This window comes from Bombus bifarius, unplaced genomic scaffold (assembly GCF_011952205.1).
Source record: "Bombus bifarius isolate JDL3187 unplaced genomic scaffold, Bbif_JDL3187 scf7180000009243, whole genome shotgun sequence".
NCBI classification, from domain to species: Eukaryota; Metazoa; Arthropoda; class Insecta; order Hymenoptera; family Apidae; genus Bombus; species Bombus bifarius.
In genome coordinates, this window is record NW_022884989.1 from 4,348,299 (window position 1) to 4,370,749 (window position 22,451).

Genomic DNA, 22,451 nt, shown 5'->3' on the forward strand with positions numbered 1-22,451 from the left:
CTCTAGCTCGTAAAGAGCAACAGAATGTGCATTGTACTCGTATGAACTACGAAGGTCGCGTATGAAAGAGAACACGCTAGCCTATATCGTCCCTATTGTTCTTCGGTGTTTATAATGCGTAGTATTCATAGGATAAAGCACAATTTTGAAAAAAAGAAAAAAAAGCACTGTAAATTACGTAGGTAGAGCGTTATATTTGAAGAACCCTATATTACAATGTACATTTAATTTGATATATGATGATATGATTTGATATATTACAATCTACAATTTTGAAATGGTAGGATGTAATACAGCATATAAGAATAACGGTGAAAGTTAAAAAAAATGTTGCTTCGCACGCGAAAATTATTACGAAGATAATTTTAATTACAAACTATGTTCTCTGCGTGGAAATACATATATATTCTAAAATTTTAATAAGAATTTCTCGTCTGATGCATCACTTACTTTATATTTATCTTAAATGTTCATCCGTGAAGCAAATATCGTAACATACATACATTTGTATCGTTTCCCACGTGTGCAAATAAAAATAAAACAGGTCGGAATCATGCCACATTCCAATACATCGTATACGACGCTAGAATTGATCATTATGAAATTTCATTTTTTCATTCGTTATAAAATCTTCTTAATCGGATAATTTTGCTCGCATTTAAAGCGTTTTGTGAGAATAAGACTGTATATGAGGTAATTCAGTGTTTCAAGAATATTAGATTTAGAGAGCTAAAAGTATCAATTACATGATAACGCGATGCTGCAATTAGAAAAAAAATATACTTATCTAATATCATATATAACATAATATCACTATCTTGTACACCTGCGCAAATTTGATTTCGAACCAGATGAATCATGATTAAATGTTCTTGAAGCCATTCGATTTTCGCACGTGCGTACAATTTATTTGCTAATATTCCCCAAAATTAAATCGTTCGTCGACAAACAAATTAGGACATTGAATATTATCTGGTTGTTTCTGACTATGCAGTAATCTTTCAGTTTTTGCTTTCCAATCTCAGTTTCATTTCAAGAGACAAATAGGATAATAATGTTCTGAGAAAACCTTCGACGTAAAATGGAAAAACGCCCAACTTGTAATTTTTTCGTAGAAATTTTATGAATTTATAACGGGACATTTTAAAGATTCGAATTATTTATTGCGAAATATATATTATTGGTAATTGTATCATTAAGAAATTATTGGAGGTTCCATCGAATTATTGTGGGGCTATTAAAATATTCAAAAAAAAATAAAAATTTCCAATTTATCAATTTCATCATTGCAAAATTTGAAATATTCTACGAAGACTTCTTTCTCCTTATATTATACGGATATCGGTATTTATCTAACGATCGAGATCAAACAATACCAAAGAAAAAAGAATGAAATAAAGAACGTAATTGAAAGTTATACAGAATGATAATCTAATCTGTATTCTAATCGAACGCATAAGCAACGAACTCCATTAATAACTGAACATACGCATAATGTACACTCGTATTATTGACCTCCGATGACCCAAGAGTGGGATTCCCGGAGACAATCACAGAGACACAGACAGAAAAGCGGATAAGGAACCGACGGTGATCCCCCGGCTGGAATCGCCACGAAGAAGACAGGGAAAAAGCTTCAGCGCAAAATTGGTATATAAGAGCAAGCTCCAGCCGATTGTGGTATAGAAATCGATCAGCTCTAAAAACAAGAGCATCAGAGATCTTGTATCAAAGAGTTCCAAGTGAATCAAAAAAACAATTTCCAAAATGAAATTCATCGTACTGGCTCTCTTGTGCATGGCTGCATACGCCGCTGCTCAAGAAATTGAACCTGAAGCTGTGGAAGAATACTACGTAAGAACTTTACTATATAATTAATTTTAAAATTGCTACTTAAAAATTAGCACTAAATGTGATTGAAACAATATTACAATAGGATAGTAGTTGGATAATTAGTACTTTCATCTAATAAATGACAATTTTTAAATCTGTAACTCTGCAACAATTTGAAAACTGCGTATGGTTTGGTTACAAATATGCAACTTAAAAATGTCATTAAGCGAGAGTTGTCTATGAGAATCTAAAATAGAACGAATTTGAGAATTTTGAAAAATTTTCCAACCCTACATCTTAAACTTAACATTTCTATTCTAAAAATTTGTAGCTTGTCAATTTGCCGAAATTACTAGTTAATGGAATATTATTCAACAACTGCGATCAAGTATCGATATTCGAAACTTGCCTTACAGCCATCATATCGTGAACTTTCCCGTTCCACCTCTCCGTTTCAAATTTCTTTTCCTATCGAGCCCGAATATGTTCCATGAAAAAAGGCTCTAGTCCCGTTCTTCGTTAACTGTGAATCCACATTTTTTTTTCTCAGGGCTCTCCTCGTTTTCGACGACACGCCGACCCTCAAGGGTCCCTCGTTATCAATGGACAGAAACCATTGAGCGGACCGGATCGTCGCCCATCCTTGGACATCGATTATCATCAACGTGTCTACGACAGAAACGGAGTGAACGCGGACGCTTACGGTGGACTGAATATTCGTCCCGGACAGCCTGCTCAACCACACTTGGGTGTCCAAATCGGGCGTGAATACAAGAACGGCTTCATCAGGGGATACGGCCAGGCTGAACGCGGTCCTGGCGGCAGAATCTCGCCCAGCTTCGGCATTGGTGGTGGATTCAGATTCAGACGCAACGTCGATGACATGATGTCAGAGGAACTAGGATATTAGATCCATCTATGCGTACAGTTAACGATTAGACTACGGATTTTTCTACAAATTCATAATTCTTTTGGACTCAATTAGAGAAACTTGGACAGAGATCAGCTTTTACGTGATATCAATTACTATTAGTATTGTCCCGTATTAATTGCATTTATTTAGTATTTAATGATTATTTATTTCAGATATGCATTTACTTTGTTTCATTTCGTATACTTTATATAATTGATAAGACATTGACGATTAAGAGATTGTACTTAAAAGAAATGATAATAAATATAATGTAATAACATAAATGGTGTATAGTTATTTGTCGCCAATGATAAAGGTAAACGAACTTGTCGAGTGCGAATGAACTTTTAGCGCATTGAGTACAAGCGATAAGCGTTTAGAATGTAACTAGTGCTTTTGATAGCTGAGCTTGGCAGTGATGAGGTTACAGTTATTGGAATACACGTATAGCATAGAACAACGGAGGATACGCGGCAATAAAACGATTTTGCTCGTTTATTTGGATCAATGTGATTTTAAAACAACCTGTGCCTCGTACTTTTGGGAAAGAATTTCGTGAATAAAGTTAAAACATTACTTTTTAATAAAAATAAAAATAATGATTCTGTTACTAAAAAGAAAATATGAAAAAAAAACAGATATAAATTCGCTAATTTAGCCATTACACAGTAAATAAAATTCGATCCAAAACAAAATATTTGAATAGCAAATACTAGTAAAATCTTGTATATCTAAGAATGAAGTAGAATATATGATGTATCTTAATTTTAGACCCAGTAAATTAAAAGCACAGAACTTATCGGAGAAAATTAATCAAACGTAATACTTACAGAATTTATCAAACAATTAACTCTGGAATTTCTAAAACAGTTCCAAAGATAATCTTTGAAAGCAGAATACGATAATACTTCGTCGTAAAATGTTTAAAACGTGTCAGCTCGTAAGAGAATAAACTAGGTCTCTGATATACTAGCACGAAAAAAAAAATTTTTTCCATGCCAATAATTTATATATAACTTAGCAGTGTAGTTGACGTTACAAAGAGTGCTATAAAGAAAGATATTTGACATACGCAATCACTTTGTCATGATGCAATATCGTAATATCTTAAACTCCATTATGTATTCGAACATAGTTTAATTTCTAAGCAGTGGTTCGATGCAGGATGACCAATGGAAAGCACTGATATACACGTGACTGTGTTCTGTTGCGTCATTGTTATTGCCATAGGTGCTGTTTCACGTTCGAGCTTGCAATTGAGATATACATCGATACGAGCTTTTAAAAGGTTAATGATACTATTGAAATGCTTTACAAAATTATAAAAATTTCAGATATGGGTTATATTTGAAATATCTATACTTCTTTCATGGGAATTTCACGTGGAATTACACGGGAGTTTGATCTAAAATTCTATTAAAAACAACATACATATGTATGTTATATACGTATTAAGTTGTTAAGTATGTTATGTATTAACATATATATGTTATACGATACGGGTGATGCGAATACACAAAATCATAAGAATTAATTTGGATTTCACAAGAAAAATGTATGCTAAACAAATTTCGAATGAAGCTCGTAGGAACGTTTCTCGGTTATCGCTGACATCTTACTGATTTTATCATACCATTCGAACAATCACCTCATGAAGATAAGTTATCGAACACGGTAGGTCACCGTTCCGCGAATTATTATCTCACGCATTGCACTTTATTTTTCTTTAGCCGAAAGCATTTCTCTCGATTTTTATCTTTTTTTCGATTTTATTGAAAATGTCCTGAGTTAAAAAAAATTTCATTTTCTGCCACTTCCCTTACATTTCTAACAATAAATAATTATTGCATTTTACAAAAAATGACTAGAGACATCGAAAAATATGGTTGTAATACGTTGTTCCTCCTACGTATTATCAACTTTATTATTGACACGTTTCACAGACAGCATAAGATCTTCTACCAGCCAAAAAATTATGGATTGTCGCCTGGGGATATTTATGCATGTGAGTAAGCAGAAAATTTTTTAATAGGAAATATATTTAATACACGATATATGGAGATTCAATAAATATCAAAAGTCACCAAAAATGTCCAGTATACCGAATAAATTTATAGTTCGTACATTTAAAATTCTTCGTAATTTACAAAATTTCTAGAACTTTATAATTTAACTCTACCTACATAAATTCTCTTAGCAGCACAAAATTATTTGCTTCTTAGTTTTGAAGGTATAAAATACAAATTTATCAACAAATACCTTTTATTTCGAATAAATCCGATTTTAATTTATTTAAAAATATCTAATCAAAGTTTACAGAGATAAGAACATCCGCAAAAATATGTTTATAATTAAACTCTTGTTCAACTAAATTTCTGTATATGAAATACTATATACAGTGTAAATTTTTATACTCCACCCGCTATCTGATACCAAGAGAAGTATAAAGCCGTATAAATTAGGCCTATCTACCTTAAACCGCCCTAATTGTTCGCAATGAATTTTGGAGCTACAATTTTAAATCACACTGAACTAGCTCCTGTACAATTATTCTTTTCTCGGATTCGTGATTCTCGACAATTTCTCAACCTTGATTGAGAAAAACTTCCCCATTTCGTCCGCTAAGAAAGGCACCAGTGACGAATAACGTATGTCCGTGGCCGATGAAATGCGATAACGCGACCAGCTGAAAGATCACTTATGTGATTGATTCTGAGATCACGTGCAGATTTTCCTGCAAGCTCGTTAGATCAACTTTCGTGATTAACCGATTATAGAGCGCGAATTCTGCGCACGCATATCTACTATCAAATGTCGTGATACCACATGTTAATACGATCATTGAAACATTTTCATTCGTGGCATTCTGATACATCAGCGACCTTTTATTCGCTTATACACTCTGTTAAAAATAATAAAATTGTTTGTGCGATCTGTTTTGAGGAAGACAATGTCCGAATAGAAAATCTGCGGTCAATTGGATCTATTACCTTTTCGTTTCCGCGTAGCTGTCGAAATAAAATTCTGTTTCAAAATAGAACTCCGATGAGGAAGAGGGGCATTTTTAACTTAGAACTGACGACGATTCGCATTCGAGTCTTATTTTTATCTGACCAAATTATACATTTAAAAATGTATTGCACATTACATAAATTTTTATTACATCTTATTCGCAAAATCGAAATACGGACATGGCGCCAAAGTCACAGGATATTGTCCATAGTATAATGCTAGTGACTCCCGTAGAAGTTAACGTATGGGTAGAATATATAATGCATATGGAAAATAAGCTTATTATACACAAACTCACACATTTACAACAAACGTTACGAACTTGCATAATTCTTATAACACTGTGTTATTCTTATACCGCCGTGTTAAAATAATTACACTCTCTTCGAAATTATATTTTCCATTTCATTAGTATAAGATTTCCGATTTGCGCAATAGCAAATTACTCTTCTTTCAAGTTGTACCGTAGGTAGTAGCTGTTTCGACACTTATGGAGAAACAGTTCATCAACTCCCTGAATGGCTGAATTGGTCCTCCAAGCCCTAATTAGAGTTTAGAGTGTCCTGTTCACAAATGACTAAATTGAAGAAATCTAGAACAAGAGAGCTGGCAAAATTCAACATCTAAGAAATAATCAAGAGATTGTACGAATCTAGTTCACGTCGCTTCTTAAAAAACAATGAAACACCAACCGATACAATGAGACTACTGTCCTCACAGATTTTTTTTCTTATACGCGAACTCACTTTCTTCTTTCTTCTGCCTTTTTCATCCGCTTTTTCGCAGAAATCAAAATGGGTGGGTATGGCGATAAGGGATATCAATTAAAGTAACGGTATTTAAACTTGAACACACGTAGGTATAAAACACGTTTAAACCACATTCTTGCACGTAACTGTAACTTGTGTGACGCAACGGTACCTGATGTTCTTGCGCGAAGATGAATGGAGACCGTGAACAGTTAGTTCTTTCTTGTCTCAGCTAACAAAATAGAGCATCAGGTAGGTTTGAATTTCCAAATACCGTGCAATTAGAGGTTTGTTGGAGAAGAAACGTACGACTAGGAAATCCTTACTTATAGCTAGTATGACGACTCCAACTCTGAAAAGAAGACACGAGAAAATCATCTTGATTTCTCACATAGAAATGATAAACAGGAAACAATTTGTCGGTCTTCAAGCGTTGACGATCAATCTTATAAAATGACTTTGTCATGTATTTTCAACGATACGGACATCGATACTGCTTTATTTCTAACGTGGTTAAAGACGCTTATATTTCTCTTTGTCATATGTTGTCAAATGGAATATTGTATTTTGAAATAGTGCGACTAGAAACGAATAATGTTAAAATGTAGTTTTATGTTGGAATATTTGAATTGCAATAAACGTGAATGAATTGTTTCCGATTTTATATAAATCATGGGCATAAAAACGAATCTGAAACAAGCGTTAATTCATTTATACGCTGAATAAATTCATAGAAATGAGTGTTCTTCGCATAAATAATCTTTTCTTTCTCGAGCGATTGTCTTTCCAGAGAGCAATACCATTAACGTGCTAACTTGTACAAATCTCATTTTTTATATAGATTATAATCGCATAAGCGGAAAGTTACTTTATATTAGAACGGGACAAATTTTAAAGAATACAACGGGGCAAACGGAACAATTTTATAAAAATATATTATAATTGACAAGAAAAGCGAATGTACGATATAATTTAATGTAACGTAACAGACGAACGTTTAATATGGATGAAGTAACAAACAAAAATTTTGGTTGCATACAAATATCAATTTTAAACTTTCTTCTGTCTGCCACTGTAGATATACAAGTACATTATTAATTTTTGTAATCCTAATTTAATACGTAACATTTAATACACCTGAAATTTAAGAGGAAATTTAAGAGGATATTCATTTGGAGTACATATGTGTAAATTGTATGGAAACAGTTTTGTAAAAATTGCTCGGCACATAGCAACCGTAACAGAAATTAGATTGATAGTATAGTAAACGCGAAACGCTAAAAGTGAAAAAAAAAGATAGAGAAAACGCAACTTTTTAGAAAACTACTAAGTCAGCAACTTGTAGCAGACAGAAATGAAAGTACAGACATTGTGAGTTAAGATCAAAGTTTACTGAAACAACATATAAATTATTGCATAAACTGTTACACTGTTACATGTTATCTTAAATGCTTTTCAACGTTATAGGATCAAAACTTCTCCTGACTTTAAAATGTAATTACTTTCCGAATTATTTCCCAAAATTAACTTATATTATAATTATCCAAACGAGTGATATGTAAATATACTTCGCCATATTATAACAGACCAAGTATATCATATAATACATACCACATAATACTAATGTTTCTTCAAATTTGTGTTAGTATAATTAAAGCCTGAGACTTGAAATAAACTTTATAAGAACGTTATAAAACCATGATCTCAGATTTACTGATAATAGCACTTCATTTCTTCAACACAATAAAACAGAAAATAAGAAATAAACTCAAGTTCTATCAAGCACCATTTACTTCGCTACATTTGAAGAATCGGGAAAATAACTTAACTCTTCACCGGCATAAATTTATCTCATTTACAGAACTGCAAAAACTCTTCAAACTCTTCGATCAATAAAATTTCCTAAGTGCTAAAGTCTAAAAGAATAAACTTACATACATATTGCGCACTATGATTATAATTGCAAAAATCCTGTTCTCAGAGAACCGAATCACTCTGAGAATGAGGAAATTTGTAGAATTCTTTTGGATTCTTCGCTTAACTGTGTTTTATTTTTTCTTTTTGAATTCCTATGGTACTTCCCGTTAAATGCGTCTTTTAAAAGGCAAACTCTGCGTTTCGTTTTCATAAGTTCATTAGTCAGAAACACGATTAATATCCAACTTCTAAAAGATAAATGACTTACTCCATAAGTTCGTAGTTTGCATAATTGCAAGGTATATTTTCAAAAACAGCGTTTCTAACATTATTAATTTTCTCCATTTTGTGACTTTCAAATCGATCAATGCGACTTCCCAGTGAAGCAAATTTAATTAGCAAATCAACGTGTAATCACGTCTGCAGATAATTCTTTACATTTGCAAAGATATAATTGAGTTGCGTCACTATCAAAACAAAGATATAAACTGCCTCTAACATTAAGACTTCGGTGATACACTGACGAATGACAGAAATGTAGATCAACGGACTAAGGATGTATTTTTCTTTTCTTATCGGGAATTGGTTATTCTCTGAGTCAATCCTCACGGGGAAGAACTGGAATAACCTCGTGTCGCGTAATGAAAGATACGTCTTGCAAAATACTCGGGCCAAGATTACCCATTATCTCAATCCTATATACGGTTTGTCACAACATTCATGTTTCACGCATGTAGATTAGAATTTTAAAGGTAGTAATCGCAAAACGTGGAAATTCTGAGTAACCACTTTGGTCCCACGGGCTTCTGCAGTTCGTAAAGAGCAACAGAATGTGTATTGTACTCGTACAAACTACGAAGGTCGCGTATGAAAGAGAACACGATAGCCTATATCGTCTCTATTGTTCTTCGGTGTTTATAATGCGTCGTATTCATAGTATAAAGCACAAATTTGAAAAAAAGAAAAAAAAGCACTGTAAATTACGTAGGTAGGGCGTTATATTTGAAGAACCCTATATTACAATCCACATTTGATTTGATATATGATGATATGATTTGATATATTACAATCTACAATTTTGAAATGGTAGGATGTAATACAGCATATAAGAATAACGGTGAAAGTTAAAAAAAAAATGTTGCTTCGCACGCGAAAATTATTACGAAGATAATTTTAATTACAAACTATGTTCTGTGCGTGGAAATACATATATATTCTAAAATTTTAATAAAAATTTCTCGTCTGATGCATCACTTACTTTATATTTATCTTAAATGTTCATCCGTGAAGCAAATATCGTAACATGCATACATTTGTATCGTTTCCCACGTGTGCAAATAAAAATAAAACAGGTCCGAATCATGCCACATTCCAATACATCGTATACGACGCTAGAATTGATCATTATGAAATTTCATTTTTTCATTCGTTATAAAATCTTCTTAATCAGATAATTTTGCTCGCATTTAAAGCGTTTTGTGAGAATAAGACGGTATATCAGGTAATTCAGTGTTTCAAGAATATTAGATTTGGAGAGCTAAAAGTATCAATTACATGATAACGCGATGCTGCAATTAGAAAAAAAATATACTTATCTAATATCATATATAACATAATATCACTATCTTGTACACCTGCGCAAATTTGATTTCGAACCAGATAAATCATGATTCAATGTTCTTGAAGCCATTCGATTTTCGCACGTGCGTACAATTTTTTTGCTAATATTCCTCAAAATTAAATCGTTCGTCGACAAATAAATTATTTTTTATGCAAATTAGGACATTGAATATTATCTGGTTGTTTCTGACTATGCAGTAATCTTTGAGTTTTTACTTCCCAATCTCAGTTTCGTTTCAAGAGACAAATAGGATAATAATGTTCAGAGAAAACCTTCAATGTATCAATATACGTAACATTAATAACATTTAAAGATATCCCTCACACTTACAAAATTTGATCACCATAAGAGCACGGTTGCGTAGAAAGTGACGAAGAACGCAACGAATTTAACACTAAAAACTTGTAATCTTTTCGTAGAAATTTTATGAATTTATAACGGGACATTTTAAAGATCCAAATTATTTATTGCAAAATATATGTTATTGGTAATTGTATCGTTAAGAAATTATTGGAGGTTCCAACGAATTATTGTGGGGTTATTAAAATATTGAAAAAAAAATAAAAATTTCCAATTTATCAATTTCATCATTGCAAAATTTAAAATATTCTACGAAGACTTCTTTCTCCTTATATTATACGGATATCGGTATCCATCTAACGATCGAGATCAAACAATACCAAAGAAAAAAAAAATGAAATAAAGAACGTAATTGAAAGTTATAAAGAATGATAATCTAATCTGTATTCTAATCGAACGCATAAGCAACGAACTCCATTAATAACTGAACATACGCATAATGTACACTCGTATTATTGACCTCCAATGACCCAAGAGTGGGATTCCCGGAGACAATCGCAGAGACAGACAGAAAAGCGGATAAGGAACCGACGGTGATCCCCCGGCTGGAATCGCCACGAAGAAGACAGGGAAAAAGCTTCAGCACAAAATTGGTATATAAGAGCAAGCTCCAGCAGATTGTGGTATAGAAATCGATCAGCTCTAAAAACAAGAGCATCAGAGATCTTGTATCAAAGAGTTCCAAGTGAATCAAAAAAACAATTTCCAAAATGAAATTCATCGTACTGGCTCTCTTCTGCATGGCTGCATACGCCGCTGCTCAAGAAATTGAACCTGAAGCTGTGGAAGAATACTACGTAAGAACTTTACTATATAATTAATTTTAAAATTGCTACTTAAAAATTAGCACTAAATGTGATTGAAACAATATTACAGTAGGATAGTAGTTGGATAATTAGTACTTTCATCTAATAAATGCCAATTTTTAAATCTGTAACTCTGCAACAATTTGAAAACTGCGTATGGTTTGGTTACAAATATGCAACTTAAAAATGTCATTAAGCGAGGTTGTCTATGAGAATCTAAAATAGAACGAATTTGAGAATTTTGAAAAATTTTCCAACCCTACATCTTAAACTTAACATTTCTATTCTAAAAATTTGTAGCTTGTCAATTTGCCGAAATTACTAGTTAATGGAATATTATTCCACAACTGCGATCAAGTATCGATATTCGAAACTTGCCTTACAGCCATCATATCGTGAACTTTCTCGTTCCACCTCTCCGTTTCAAATTCCTTTTCCTATCGAGCCCGAATATGTTCCATGAAAAAAGGCTCTAGTCCCGTTCTTCGTTAACTGTGAATCCACATTTTTTTTTCTCAGGGCTCTCCTCGTTTTCGACGACACGCCGAACCTCAAGGGTCCCTCGTTATCAATGGACAGAAACCATTGAGCGGACCGGATCGTCGCCCATCCTTGGACGTCGATTATCATCAACGCGTCTACGACAGAAACGGAGTGAACGCGGACGCTTACGGTGGACTGAATGTTCGTCCCGGACAGCCTGCTCAACCACACTTGGGTGTCCAAATCGGGCGTGAATACAAGAACGGCTTCATCAGGGGATACAGCCAGGCTGAACGCGGTCCTGGCGGCAGAATCTCGCCCAGCTTCGGCATTGGTGGTGGATTCAGATTCAGACGCAACGTCGATGACATGATGTCAGAGGAACTAGGATATTAGATCCATCTATGCGTACAGTTAACGATTAGACTACGGATTTTTCTACAAATTCATAATTCTTTTGGACTCAATTAGAGAAATTTGGACAGAGATCAGCTTTTACGTAATATCAATTACTATTAGTATTGTCCCGTATTAATTGCATTTATTTAGTATTTAATGATTATTTATTTCAGATATGCATTTACTTTGTTTCATTTCGTATACTTTATGTAATTGATAAGACATTGACGATTAAGAGATTGTACTTGAAAAGAAATGATAATAAATGTAATGTAATGACATAAATGGTGTATAGTTATTTGTCGCCAATGATAAAGGTAAACGAACTTGTCTAGTGCGAGTGAACTTTTAGCGCATTGAGTACAAGCGATAAGCGTTTAGAATTTAGCTAGTGCTTTTAATAGCTGGGCTTGACAGTGATGAGGTTACAGTAATACACGTATAGCATAGAATAATGATTATACGTGGCAAAAATGATTTTGCACGTTTATTTGGGTCAATGTGATTTTAAAACAACCTGTGCCAAGTACTTTTAGGAAAAAACTTCGTGAATTAAGTTAAAATATTAAGTTAAAATATTATGTTAATATATTTTTAATAAAAATAAAAATAACAATAACAATAAAGATTCTGTTAGTAAAAAGAAAATATGACAAAGTAGATATAAATTCGTTAATTTAACCATTACACAGTAATTAAAATTCGATACAGAACAAAATATTTGAATAGCAAGCATAAAGCTGTACAAATCAGGCCTACCTGCCTTAAACCGCCCTAATTGTTCGGAATGAATTTTGGAGCTACCATCTTAAATCAGACTGAACTAGCTTCCGTACAATTATTCTTTTGTCGGATTCGTGATTCTCAATAATTTCTCAACCTTGATTGAGAAAAACTTCCCCATTTCGTCCGCTAAGAAAGGCACCAGTGACGAATAACGTTTGTCCGTGGCCGATGAAATGCGATAACGCGACCAGCTGAGAGATCACTTATGTGTCTGATTCTGAGATCACGTGCAGATTTTCCTGCAAGCTCGTTAGATCAACTTTCGTGATTAACCGATTATAGAGCGCGAATTCTGCGCACGCATATCTACTATCAAATGTCGTGATACCACATGTTAATACGATCATTGAAACATTTTCATTCGTGGCATTCTGATACATCAGCGACCTTTTATTCGCTTATACACTCTGTTAAAAATAATAAAATTGTTTGTGCGATCTGTTTGAGGAAGACGATGTCCGAATAGAAAATCTGCGGTCAATTGGATCTATTACCTTTTCGTTTCCGCGTAGCTGCCGAAATAAAATTCTGTTTCAAAATAGAACTCCGATGAGGAAGAGGGACATTTTTAACTTAGAACTGACGACGATTCGCATTCGAGTCTTATTTTTATCTGACCAAATTATACATTTAAAAATGTATTGCACATTACATAAATTTTTATTACATCTTATTCGCAAAATCGAAATACGGACATGGCGCCAAAGTCACAGGATATTGTCCATAGTATAATGCTAGTGACTCCCGTAGAAGTTAACGTATGGGTAGAATATATAATGCATATGGAAAATAAGCTTATTATACACAAACTCACACATTTACAACAAACGTTATGAACTTGCATAATTCTTATAACACTGTGTTATTCTTATACCGCCGTGTTAAAATAATTACACTCTCTTCGAAATTATATTTTCCATTTCATTAGTATAAGATTTCCGATTTGCGCAATAGCAAATTACTCTTCTTTCAAGTTGTACCGTAGGTAGTAGCTGTTTCGACACTTATGGAGAAACAGTTCATCAACTCCCTGAATGGCTGAATTGGTCCTCCAAGCCCTAATTAGAGTTTAGAGTGTCCTGTTCACAAATGACTAAATTGAAGAAATCTAGAACAAGAGAGCTGGCAAAATTCAACATCTAAGAAATAATCAAGAGATTGTACGAATCTAGTTCACGTCGCTTCTTAAAAAACAATGAAACAACAACCGATACAATGAGACTACTGTCCTCACAGATTTTTTTTCTTATACGCGAACTCACTTTCTTCTTTCTTCTGCCTTTTTTATCCGCTATTTCGCAGAAATCAAAATGGGTGGGAATGGCGATAAGGGATACCAATTAAAGTAACGGTATTTAAACTTGAACACACGTAGGTATAAAACACGTTTAAACTACATTCTTGCACGTAACTGTAACTTGTGTGACGCAACGGTACCTGATGTTCTTGCGCGAAGATGAATGGAGAACGCGAACAGTTAGTTCTTTCTTGTCTCAGCTAACAAAATAGAGCATCAGGTAGGTTTGAATTTCCAAATACCGTGCAATTAGAGGTTTGTTGGAGAAGAAACATACGACTAGGAAATCCTTACTTATAGTTAGTATGACGACTCCAACTCTGAAAAGAAGACACGAGAAAATCATCTTGATTTCTCACGTAGAAATGATAAACAGGAAGCAATTTGTCGGTCTTCAAGCGTTGACGATCAATCTTATAAAATGACTTTGTCATGTGTTTTCAACGATACGGACATCGACACTGCTTCATTTCTAACATGGTTAAAGACGCTTATATTTCTCTTTGTCATGTGTTGTCAAATGGAATATTGTATTTTGAAATAGTGCGACTAGGAACGAACAATGTTAAAATGTAATCTTGTGTTGGAATAATTGAATTGTAATAAACGTGAATGAATTGTTTCCGATTCAATATAAATCATGGACATAAAAACAAACCTGAAACAAGCGTTAATTCATTTATACGCTGAATAAATTCATAGAAATGAGTGTTCTTCGCATAAATAATCTTTTTTTTCTCGAGCGATGTAACATGGATTGTCTTTCCAGAGAGCAATTCCATTAAAACTCTAATTGTTACATGTTATCTTAAACTGTTTTCAACATTACAGGATCAAAACTTCTCTTGACTTTAAAGTGTGATTACTTTCTAATTATTTCCCAAAATTAACTTTTATTATAATTATCCAAACATCGTTATTCGAAAGATTTAGTCGATTAATTCGAATATAGATGTTAGTACGAACTCCGCAATAATAAACTACACAAGCTTAATGAAAATAAACCCTATAGCATAAGCCATAATGAAAAAGAAAGTTACCACTGTCAAAACTAATCACTTGTACGCCTTATGTATAAATGAATATACATTAATTTACACAGATGCGTTCATATGGAAAACAAGCATTATGTTGATTAATAATTTCCGTGCACTTTGCACGCGGCTCTCGAACTAATTTACTTAGTATCAATGACGATTTATTTCGCCATGAGGGTCCAAGATGAATAGATCATGCTGAACGCGATACTCGGTTCGTCGGAGGCCAATGATCTCTGCTCGTTTCTTCGTAGTTACACGACACAAACTATACTTCACGAGTATTTTTTTGCAAGCTCAGCTTTTTATTTCAAATCGTAATACGATTAACTGCATGCAGTTTTATGTTAAGTTATCTTTCATTAACTGTTTTTGTAGTCAATACGTATACCATGAGCATAAATTCGTGGCACGCAGGTAAAATCAAGAAAATTTTATTACTTAAAACAAGATGAAAATCAGGAATAACAAAATTGCGTTAGTTTTATTTTTAAGAACATCGAATATTGAAAACTTGGCAAGTAGACGTGTATTTGACTAATTTCTAACTGGATAAAAAAAGACAATTGGCAGGAGGCTATTCTACACTTTGCATGCTAAGACATGTCGAAAATATAGAATAAAACATTTTTTTATCTGACGTCACATATTCGAGAAAATGAAATTTGAAAATTTCTTGACCAAACACGTTGAAACTCTATTTTCGTCAAACCAAAACACGTCGAGGCTCCAATGAGAAACTGTTATTCTATACTTTTTTCTTACATTTGTATATAAAATAACTTATTGTCAATTGCCTATTTCTGTATATCTAAGAATTGTTCAAATACACGTGTGTACGTATACTTGACGAGCTTTTAAATTTGACTTTCTTAAAAAAAATACCTCCAACGCAATTTTGTTATTTTTGATTTTCGTTTTATTTATCTATCCAGTCTGTCTGATTTTACTTGTACCATAAATTTATACCCACGGTACATATATAGATCATTCGTATATCTTTTATCGAATAACAGAGAACGTAACTATTTACAAATATTTTTCTGCAAATATATTTTTCAAGTGTACTTTTTTACGTTTAAGTTCAAGATACAAAATTTCCAGTACGCTGAACGTTACGCTGTATTCCAAGATATACTTACAGATAGATCTCACACGAGCAATGATTAGAATAATCTATATTCTGTACAATTTAAAGTTCATGGCGTGATGTTGAAAATGATATAATAAACATTTGTAATCGATATCACGATAACACGTTTACAAATTTTAAATTTAAAAAATTAACAAATTTATCTACTGAAACTATATGCAATATAATTGTGTGTATATGTGGAAAATACTCGAAACTGAAAAACACTAAACATGCATTTTAACAAGTAATATAAAAGGTATATTGTAACTACTATTCTGTCATTCAGTAATCAAACTCACTTTTCCTACTTCATATGCAACAACCGTTTATCTATCAAAGAATAACCATTAATATCAAGATGACGTCAGCTTGATAATTACTCACTCAGAGTGTTTATTATTTAGATTATGTACATAATAGATTATACAGATACTATTACTATTACAGAATTATTTCTTTCATTATACAAATAATATAAATCATCATCAATGAATATCATTCAAATCATGATGTTGAAAAAATACGCAATCGTGATTTCGCTATTTTAACTTTGGCATGTGATAACGGTTTATATGGAACTGATACGAAAATATATAAGTTCATAGAACGATGTTATTTATCAGTTAAATACCTCATGTAACGCGATATAATCGTTTGAATTGCGTCAATTAAATAAAGCCATAGAGTAAATAAAGTAAAAAATATTAGTCAATCTGAATATTCAATACTGAGATTTGGATCTACGTGTATATATATTCTTACTTTACTATTTATCAACTCACTTGAAATTGTTGAATTTACAATCATTACGTATATACAACATTATACTTTAATAAGTTATTAAACTATCTAGACGATAAATATATTTACTTTTCGTAAAATCGGTTTCATGTTTCTGTGCATTGTACCTCGTTTACGAAACTAATCCAAGGGATATATCTTTATCGTTAATATCTAATTAATAAGGATGAATTTTTCTCAACAAAATGCAAAAAATACGAGAGTTTTAAGAAGGTTAATTATGTTAACCAAAGTGATTATCGAAGGATCAATTTTTAATAAGAATGCTATTAATTAAAAAAATAATTGTTATCTCTAAGACGATCGTACCCTAAAGAGGCAATTAAAATCAGGCTAGAGAATTAATGAATCACCGATTTATTAATCATTCGAGACAAATTATCGATATCAGCTAAAGGAATCTTAATTTAGGATATTCAATATTTAACAACTGTGACTAAAATTGTCCAAATATCGCTGGTATCAAAGGAAGAAATCTTTTTTCAATATAACGTATTTTCTAAGAAAACGATATCGGGAAATGATAAAAAAAATGTTTCTTGATACAAATATATGCTCGCGTAATATTCGTGATACGGTCTTGGATGAAGAAAGAGACTATAAACCAAACCGGATGAACATGTTTTTCGGAGCATCGCTAATACCTAATTTTATGTACAATAACGGAACACCTAAAGAACGTGGTCTTTTTGTGGATGACTAAAAGTTTATGGAAACGAAACGGGAACCAACTCACGTTGCTTCCGAAAATAGAGAACGGTCGGGTTCTCTTCTGCATTTTTCTAGACGCGTTGTAACATTTACAACATTAGTTCGCTATGTATTCTTTAGCAAGAACCGATCGTAGAGCGTGTTATATAACAGTTCCTCGATCACACCTCCACACAAACACTGAAGTTAAATCCTGTTCCTCGCTACATTGAGAACGAATCAGTAGAATTAGCAACTACGAAACAGGGTCACCTTGTTGAGCTCATTGTTAGCCGATAGCGAATGAATCATATACAATTATTATTGCATAGTTACCAAATAGTTGTGGAAAAACAATTGCATATTTCTTATTTGCTCCTTTCTTTCTCCTCTTTTTATACTAGCCTTGCACGAATAGTATGTTCGGTGTATTTAAACATAGTTCTTTGAAATTCTTTTATAATAATTGAAAATAGTTCTGGGCCTTCTTGTACTCTACTTTCAGCTACTGGTTGTACGATAACTAACAAGTAAAAAGACATATATTTTCAGGTGACAAAATGAAATGGGCCTTATAATTTAACACTGAGAACAAGAGATCTCCTTTCTTAAGAGTCCTCTCAAGTATACTTTTGTTATAATTTAAAAAAAAAATCACTGAAGGATAATGCTGTTACTGTGTTAAACAAAAATCCAAAGATATTTATCTTTCGTTAAAAAGGAAAAGTTTGTATATGATTATACTCTTGTTGGTGAAAGTAATAGAAATTACTAATAATAATTTTTACCGAATCGTGAAAGGATGAAAATGAACCGTCCTTCGCTCGATAATTCATCAACTATATAACAATATTAGTAAATTAAAAAGTTACAAATTATGTCAAGTTAAATTAAAGAGTTACAAGTGAGATTTCTATTTTGTGATTATATTTTTGTGATGATTAAATATAATAATTAAATGACTTGTAATTTGTAAGATTTACTTGCAAATATTCATTTGCTTCATTATTAAACTCATTTTACTGTTATACAACTCGTAAAATTTCTTTCCATCCAGATTTTGTTTCGATGTCATTTGTAATCATTAACAATAATAACTTTCCTATCGTTCGCTTATTATTAAATAATAATAAAAAGATTTAATTGAATTTGTTTAACTTTATTAATTTCTAGAATAAAAAAATGTAATGGTGTGGCATATGTAATGGCATAAATTTCTTCCGATAATAACTTTTAAAAGTTAATACTGGAAAATTAAACTTAAAAAGCTTATAATTTCTAACTTGTACAATTTCACTAAGAATATCAGTTCAATTGTGAAAAATGGTTCCGGCTCTATTACTTGTATTGTATTAAAATTCATTCAGTATTAATGATCAATATCATAAATGAATGAATCGACGACTCATGGAAATTCACCGAATTAATTAAAAGTGCAATTAGAAAAATGTAGCGATCAAGCTGTGAGCTCAGCACACGATAAACCCACTTCTACTTATACGTTCCTTGCATCGAATTGCACTGCTTCCAATCGATGACGTTCACGCATCTCACGCAGCTCTAAAATTAAAAAGCATCGACGACAGGTTACGACATCAGCTTATATGAATACAAATCCCGATAGCGTACTTCAACTTTCTTTTTCACTTTCGTGACTAAATATTCACATTTGCATAATTTGAATTATTTTGGTGCACTATTTCCCTGTAAAAATGATTTGCATAAGGTCAATTCACGGAGAATACGTGAGAATACGCAGATATATATATGTACATATAAACAATAGAAATTTACATATATTCCTATCAATTCTGAATACTTACATATTTCATCGCAAAGCAATATTGATAACTTGAATAGATACTTGGTAATAACTGCAAATTTGCAGAAATTATCGAAATAAAAATGATTATCATTACGAAGACGCTATTAATTGAAAGGATATATTAAATGATAGGATCTAATTGTAAAAAAAAATGGTAATAACATTATTAACCTTACAACGTAAATTTAGGTAAGGCTATCCCTATATCCTACTTATTAACAACTATTCCGCTTGTCGTAGTGGGAACATTATATTTATTTGTTCGAAATTCGCTTGCTATAAATTAAGTGCTTTTAACACACTGTGAATGAAAATAATGGAAAAAAGTGGCCCGCTAAAAGTAATGCCAAGAAACGCTTCGTTTAAAACGGCTCCTTTCGAACCACTCAATAGCTGTGAAATTGCACCCGCTGCTTGTTACTGCACGGCAATTTTCAGGATACAATTACTATCGTTCAACCAGCAAAAAACGATAGCCTGACTAACACGTCTTTCGATTTATTTACACGTGTCAATTTCATGAAGTACTTACGAATGAATACTATTTAATCTGACTGATACGATATAACTGATATGTTGGATAAATACGATTATCAAAATATTAAATGAGTATTAGTAATAATAATTTACTTTAGTATTTTTTGCAAAGTAATATAATTGAAATCGATAATAATTACTTAATACGCAATTATAAATAATAAGCAAATAATAATAAATAATTATAAATTACACGTTTGCCTGAATTTTATAAATTAAGTGCTCTCAGCATAACTTTATAAATTTAGTAATCACTACTGGTTTCATTTACTTTATTATATACGAATATTCGTATCTATAAATAATCCTTATATCATGAACGTTACACACGATTACACGCGTTCCGCAAATTTTACTGCTATCGAATTTTACTTTCGTCGAAAGTCAAATGTTTACTTATTAAGTAATCAGTGCACGGTGAACGTTCGCACGTTCGCTGCTTATGTGGAATTAGTGCACGTTGCACTCGATTTTTCCCAACTGTTGCATCTGATGTAGAACTCGTATAGTACAGATCGTCCCTCCCTGAATACACTCACTGGTCATTCTATTTACAGAATGACATATTTCGTGGTACGTTGGCACTTTCACGAAATTTCTTCGAAGTTCGTGACTTCTACGCGTAACTTCATCCGCAGTTTTTAATGATAACCTCATCACTCTGCGAGACCTTTAACATTATCGACATTCACATCGCTGTAACACCTTCAGACCGTGTACGAACTTGATCTTATCGAGGGATCGAAGCACATAGAAATTGCATGCTCGCATTGTGGTTAGATTAAACGTCGAAACATTTACACAAAACACACTATATCCGAGAGAGGCTATTTTTAAGATTCTTGTCGCACCATATTCATATATCTCACATATTTTTCAATGCTAAATTATGTGATGGACGTATGCTAAAAACATAGTAAATAGATCTTTTTCTCACGTTTCACAACTAGCGTTCGATAAGATACACTCCTAGATAGAATTAACCCGTGTAGAAAAAAGAAATTGCATCAGAATGTGCCTATGATGTAATAGGACAGGAACATAAAACAATACAAAAATGCAGTAAATGTAGTACGAAACGTACTAAAATATGTAACGTACGGAGACAATAAATAGTTCTTACTGAAGATATTTATATCAATTCCGTGTACGTATACCATATAAAATACAGCATAGAGAACTTATTAACGAATAGTTAACCGTTCGAATCACAAAACCAGCGGTCGCAATATAGTTGTTCCGACTATCTAACAAACGTATTCCAAATTATGCGGAAGATAACCAGAGAATATACATAGCTCGCAATGTTGCTATCTCAAAAACGTTGGCTCCAAGTGTAACGAACCCTAACCTTGACATTGTGAAATCCATCGTCAAGTATATACACAATATAAAACAAGGTCAATAGCAAGAAGGATACTTACTCAATAAAAACGACATATATCCATAATAATCTAAAGTTCGATCGATGCGCCCTCCTTTTGAGCGGTAGAAAGGTAAATAAGAGAGGTGGATGCCCGTGAGAAAATCAGAAAGAGATATAAATTTCGGATGAATTTCTCACCTGATCGATCGGCACGTCGATGAAATCAGCGAGCCAGGAAAATGTCCGGGAACCGTCATAATAGTCCTCCATGGTCGTGGTCATTGTCAATGGTCATACAAATCAAATAAATACGCGCGCACACAGCACCCGTCACGTTGACGGTACCAACGTGTGCCTTTAGAGGACACGGTCCTACTCCGTTCGGTTGCTCTCTCTCGAGGGAATATGATCGTTAGAACGCAACGACTCAACTACGATAGAGATGCGATGACGCCGTCAACGACGGTTCCTGAAATGCAGCGCCGCTACGTTCCGCGCCGGCTAGCAGCCTTGCCGGTATTCAGGGCCGTATCTACGGGTAGTATAATCAATTGCACGTGACGTGCTGGACTGTAGATCCTCGCTTATAGTTGAATGGTGAAATAGTATTTGGCTACGGGCCCGTAGATATCTGGCTCGTACATCTGGCGTGACTCGATGATTAATCAAATATTAACGACTGTGACGGAATTCAAATTTTAAACTATAATGTTCCTTTTTCATACAGAATTCTTTTAGTAATACACGTATTGCTTAATTACAAATCTTACTAAATCTACGATATCCTTTTACATAATTTTTCACAATTCAAATAAATGTATTGATTTATAGATGACTTTTTATTATAATTTGCTGTGCATGAATTTTCAGATTTATTTTCCTTC

The 22,451-nt window shown here is 32.9% G+C and overlaps 3 protein-coding genes across 4 annotated transcripts in view; 2 read left to right on the forward strand and 1 right to left on the reverse strand.

Annotated features, from left to right (window-relative positions):
- LOC117214810 (lysophospholipid acyltransferase 1) overlaps positions 1-22,050 on the reverse strand; it is a 30,430-nt gene extending 8,380 nt beyond the window's left edge. For both annotated transcript variants that reach the window (XM_033461159.1, XM_033461160.1), the window contains exon 1: positions 21,766-22,050. In XM_033461159.1, coding sequence (XP_033317050.1) covers positions 21,766-21,849 — 84 coding nt within the window. In that variant the 5' untranslated portion in view covers positions 21,850-22,050. The remainder of the gene's footprint in view (positions 1-21,765) is intronic.
- On the forward strand, positions 1,665-3,030 carry LOC117214812 (hymenoptaecin-like). Its single transcript, XM_033461163.1, has 2 exons — positions 1,665-1,854; positions 2,384-3,030. Exons 1-2 carry the CDS (start codon positions 1,768-1,770, stop codon positions 2,741-2,743), a joined length of 447 nt encoding a protein of 148 aa, XP_033317054.1. The 5' UTR covers positions 1,665-1,767; the 3' UTR covers positions 2,744-3,030.
- LOC117214811 (hymenoptaecin-like) lies at positions 10,990-12,378 on the forward strand. The gene is made up of 2 exons (XM_033461161.1): positions 10,990-11,202; positions 11,731-12,378. The coding sequence occupies exons 1-2, from the start codon at positions 11,116-11,118 to the stop codon at positions 12,088-12,090; spliced, it is 447 nt and encodes a 148-aa protein (XP_033317052.1). The 5' UTR covers positions 10,990-11,115; the 3' UTR covers positions 12,091-12,378.
- Positions 22,051-22,451: the final 401 nt, after the last annotated feature.

Coding starts and splice junctions, on each gene's coding strand:
- LOC117214812 (XM_033461163.1), top strand. CDS start 1,768: ATGAAATTCATCGTACTGGCTCTCTTGTGCATGGCTGCATACGCCGCT. Junction 1,855..2,383: donor AAGCTGTGGAAGAATACTAC/GTAAGAACTTTA, acceptor TTTTTTTCTCAG/GGCTCTCCTCGTTTTCGACG.
- LOC117214811 (XM_033461161.1), top strand. CDS start 11,116: ATGAAATTCATCGTACTGGCTCTCTTCTGCATGGCTGCATACGCCGCT. Junction 11,203..11,730: donor AAGCTGTGGAAGAATACTAC/GTAAGAACTTTA, acceptor TTTTTTTCTCAG/GGCTCTCCTCGTTTTCGACG.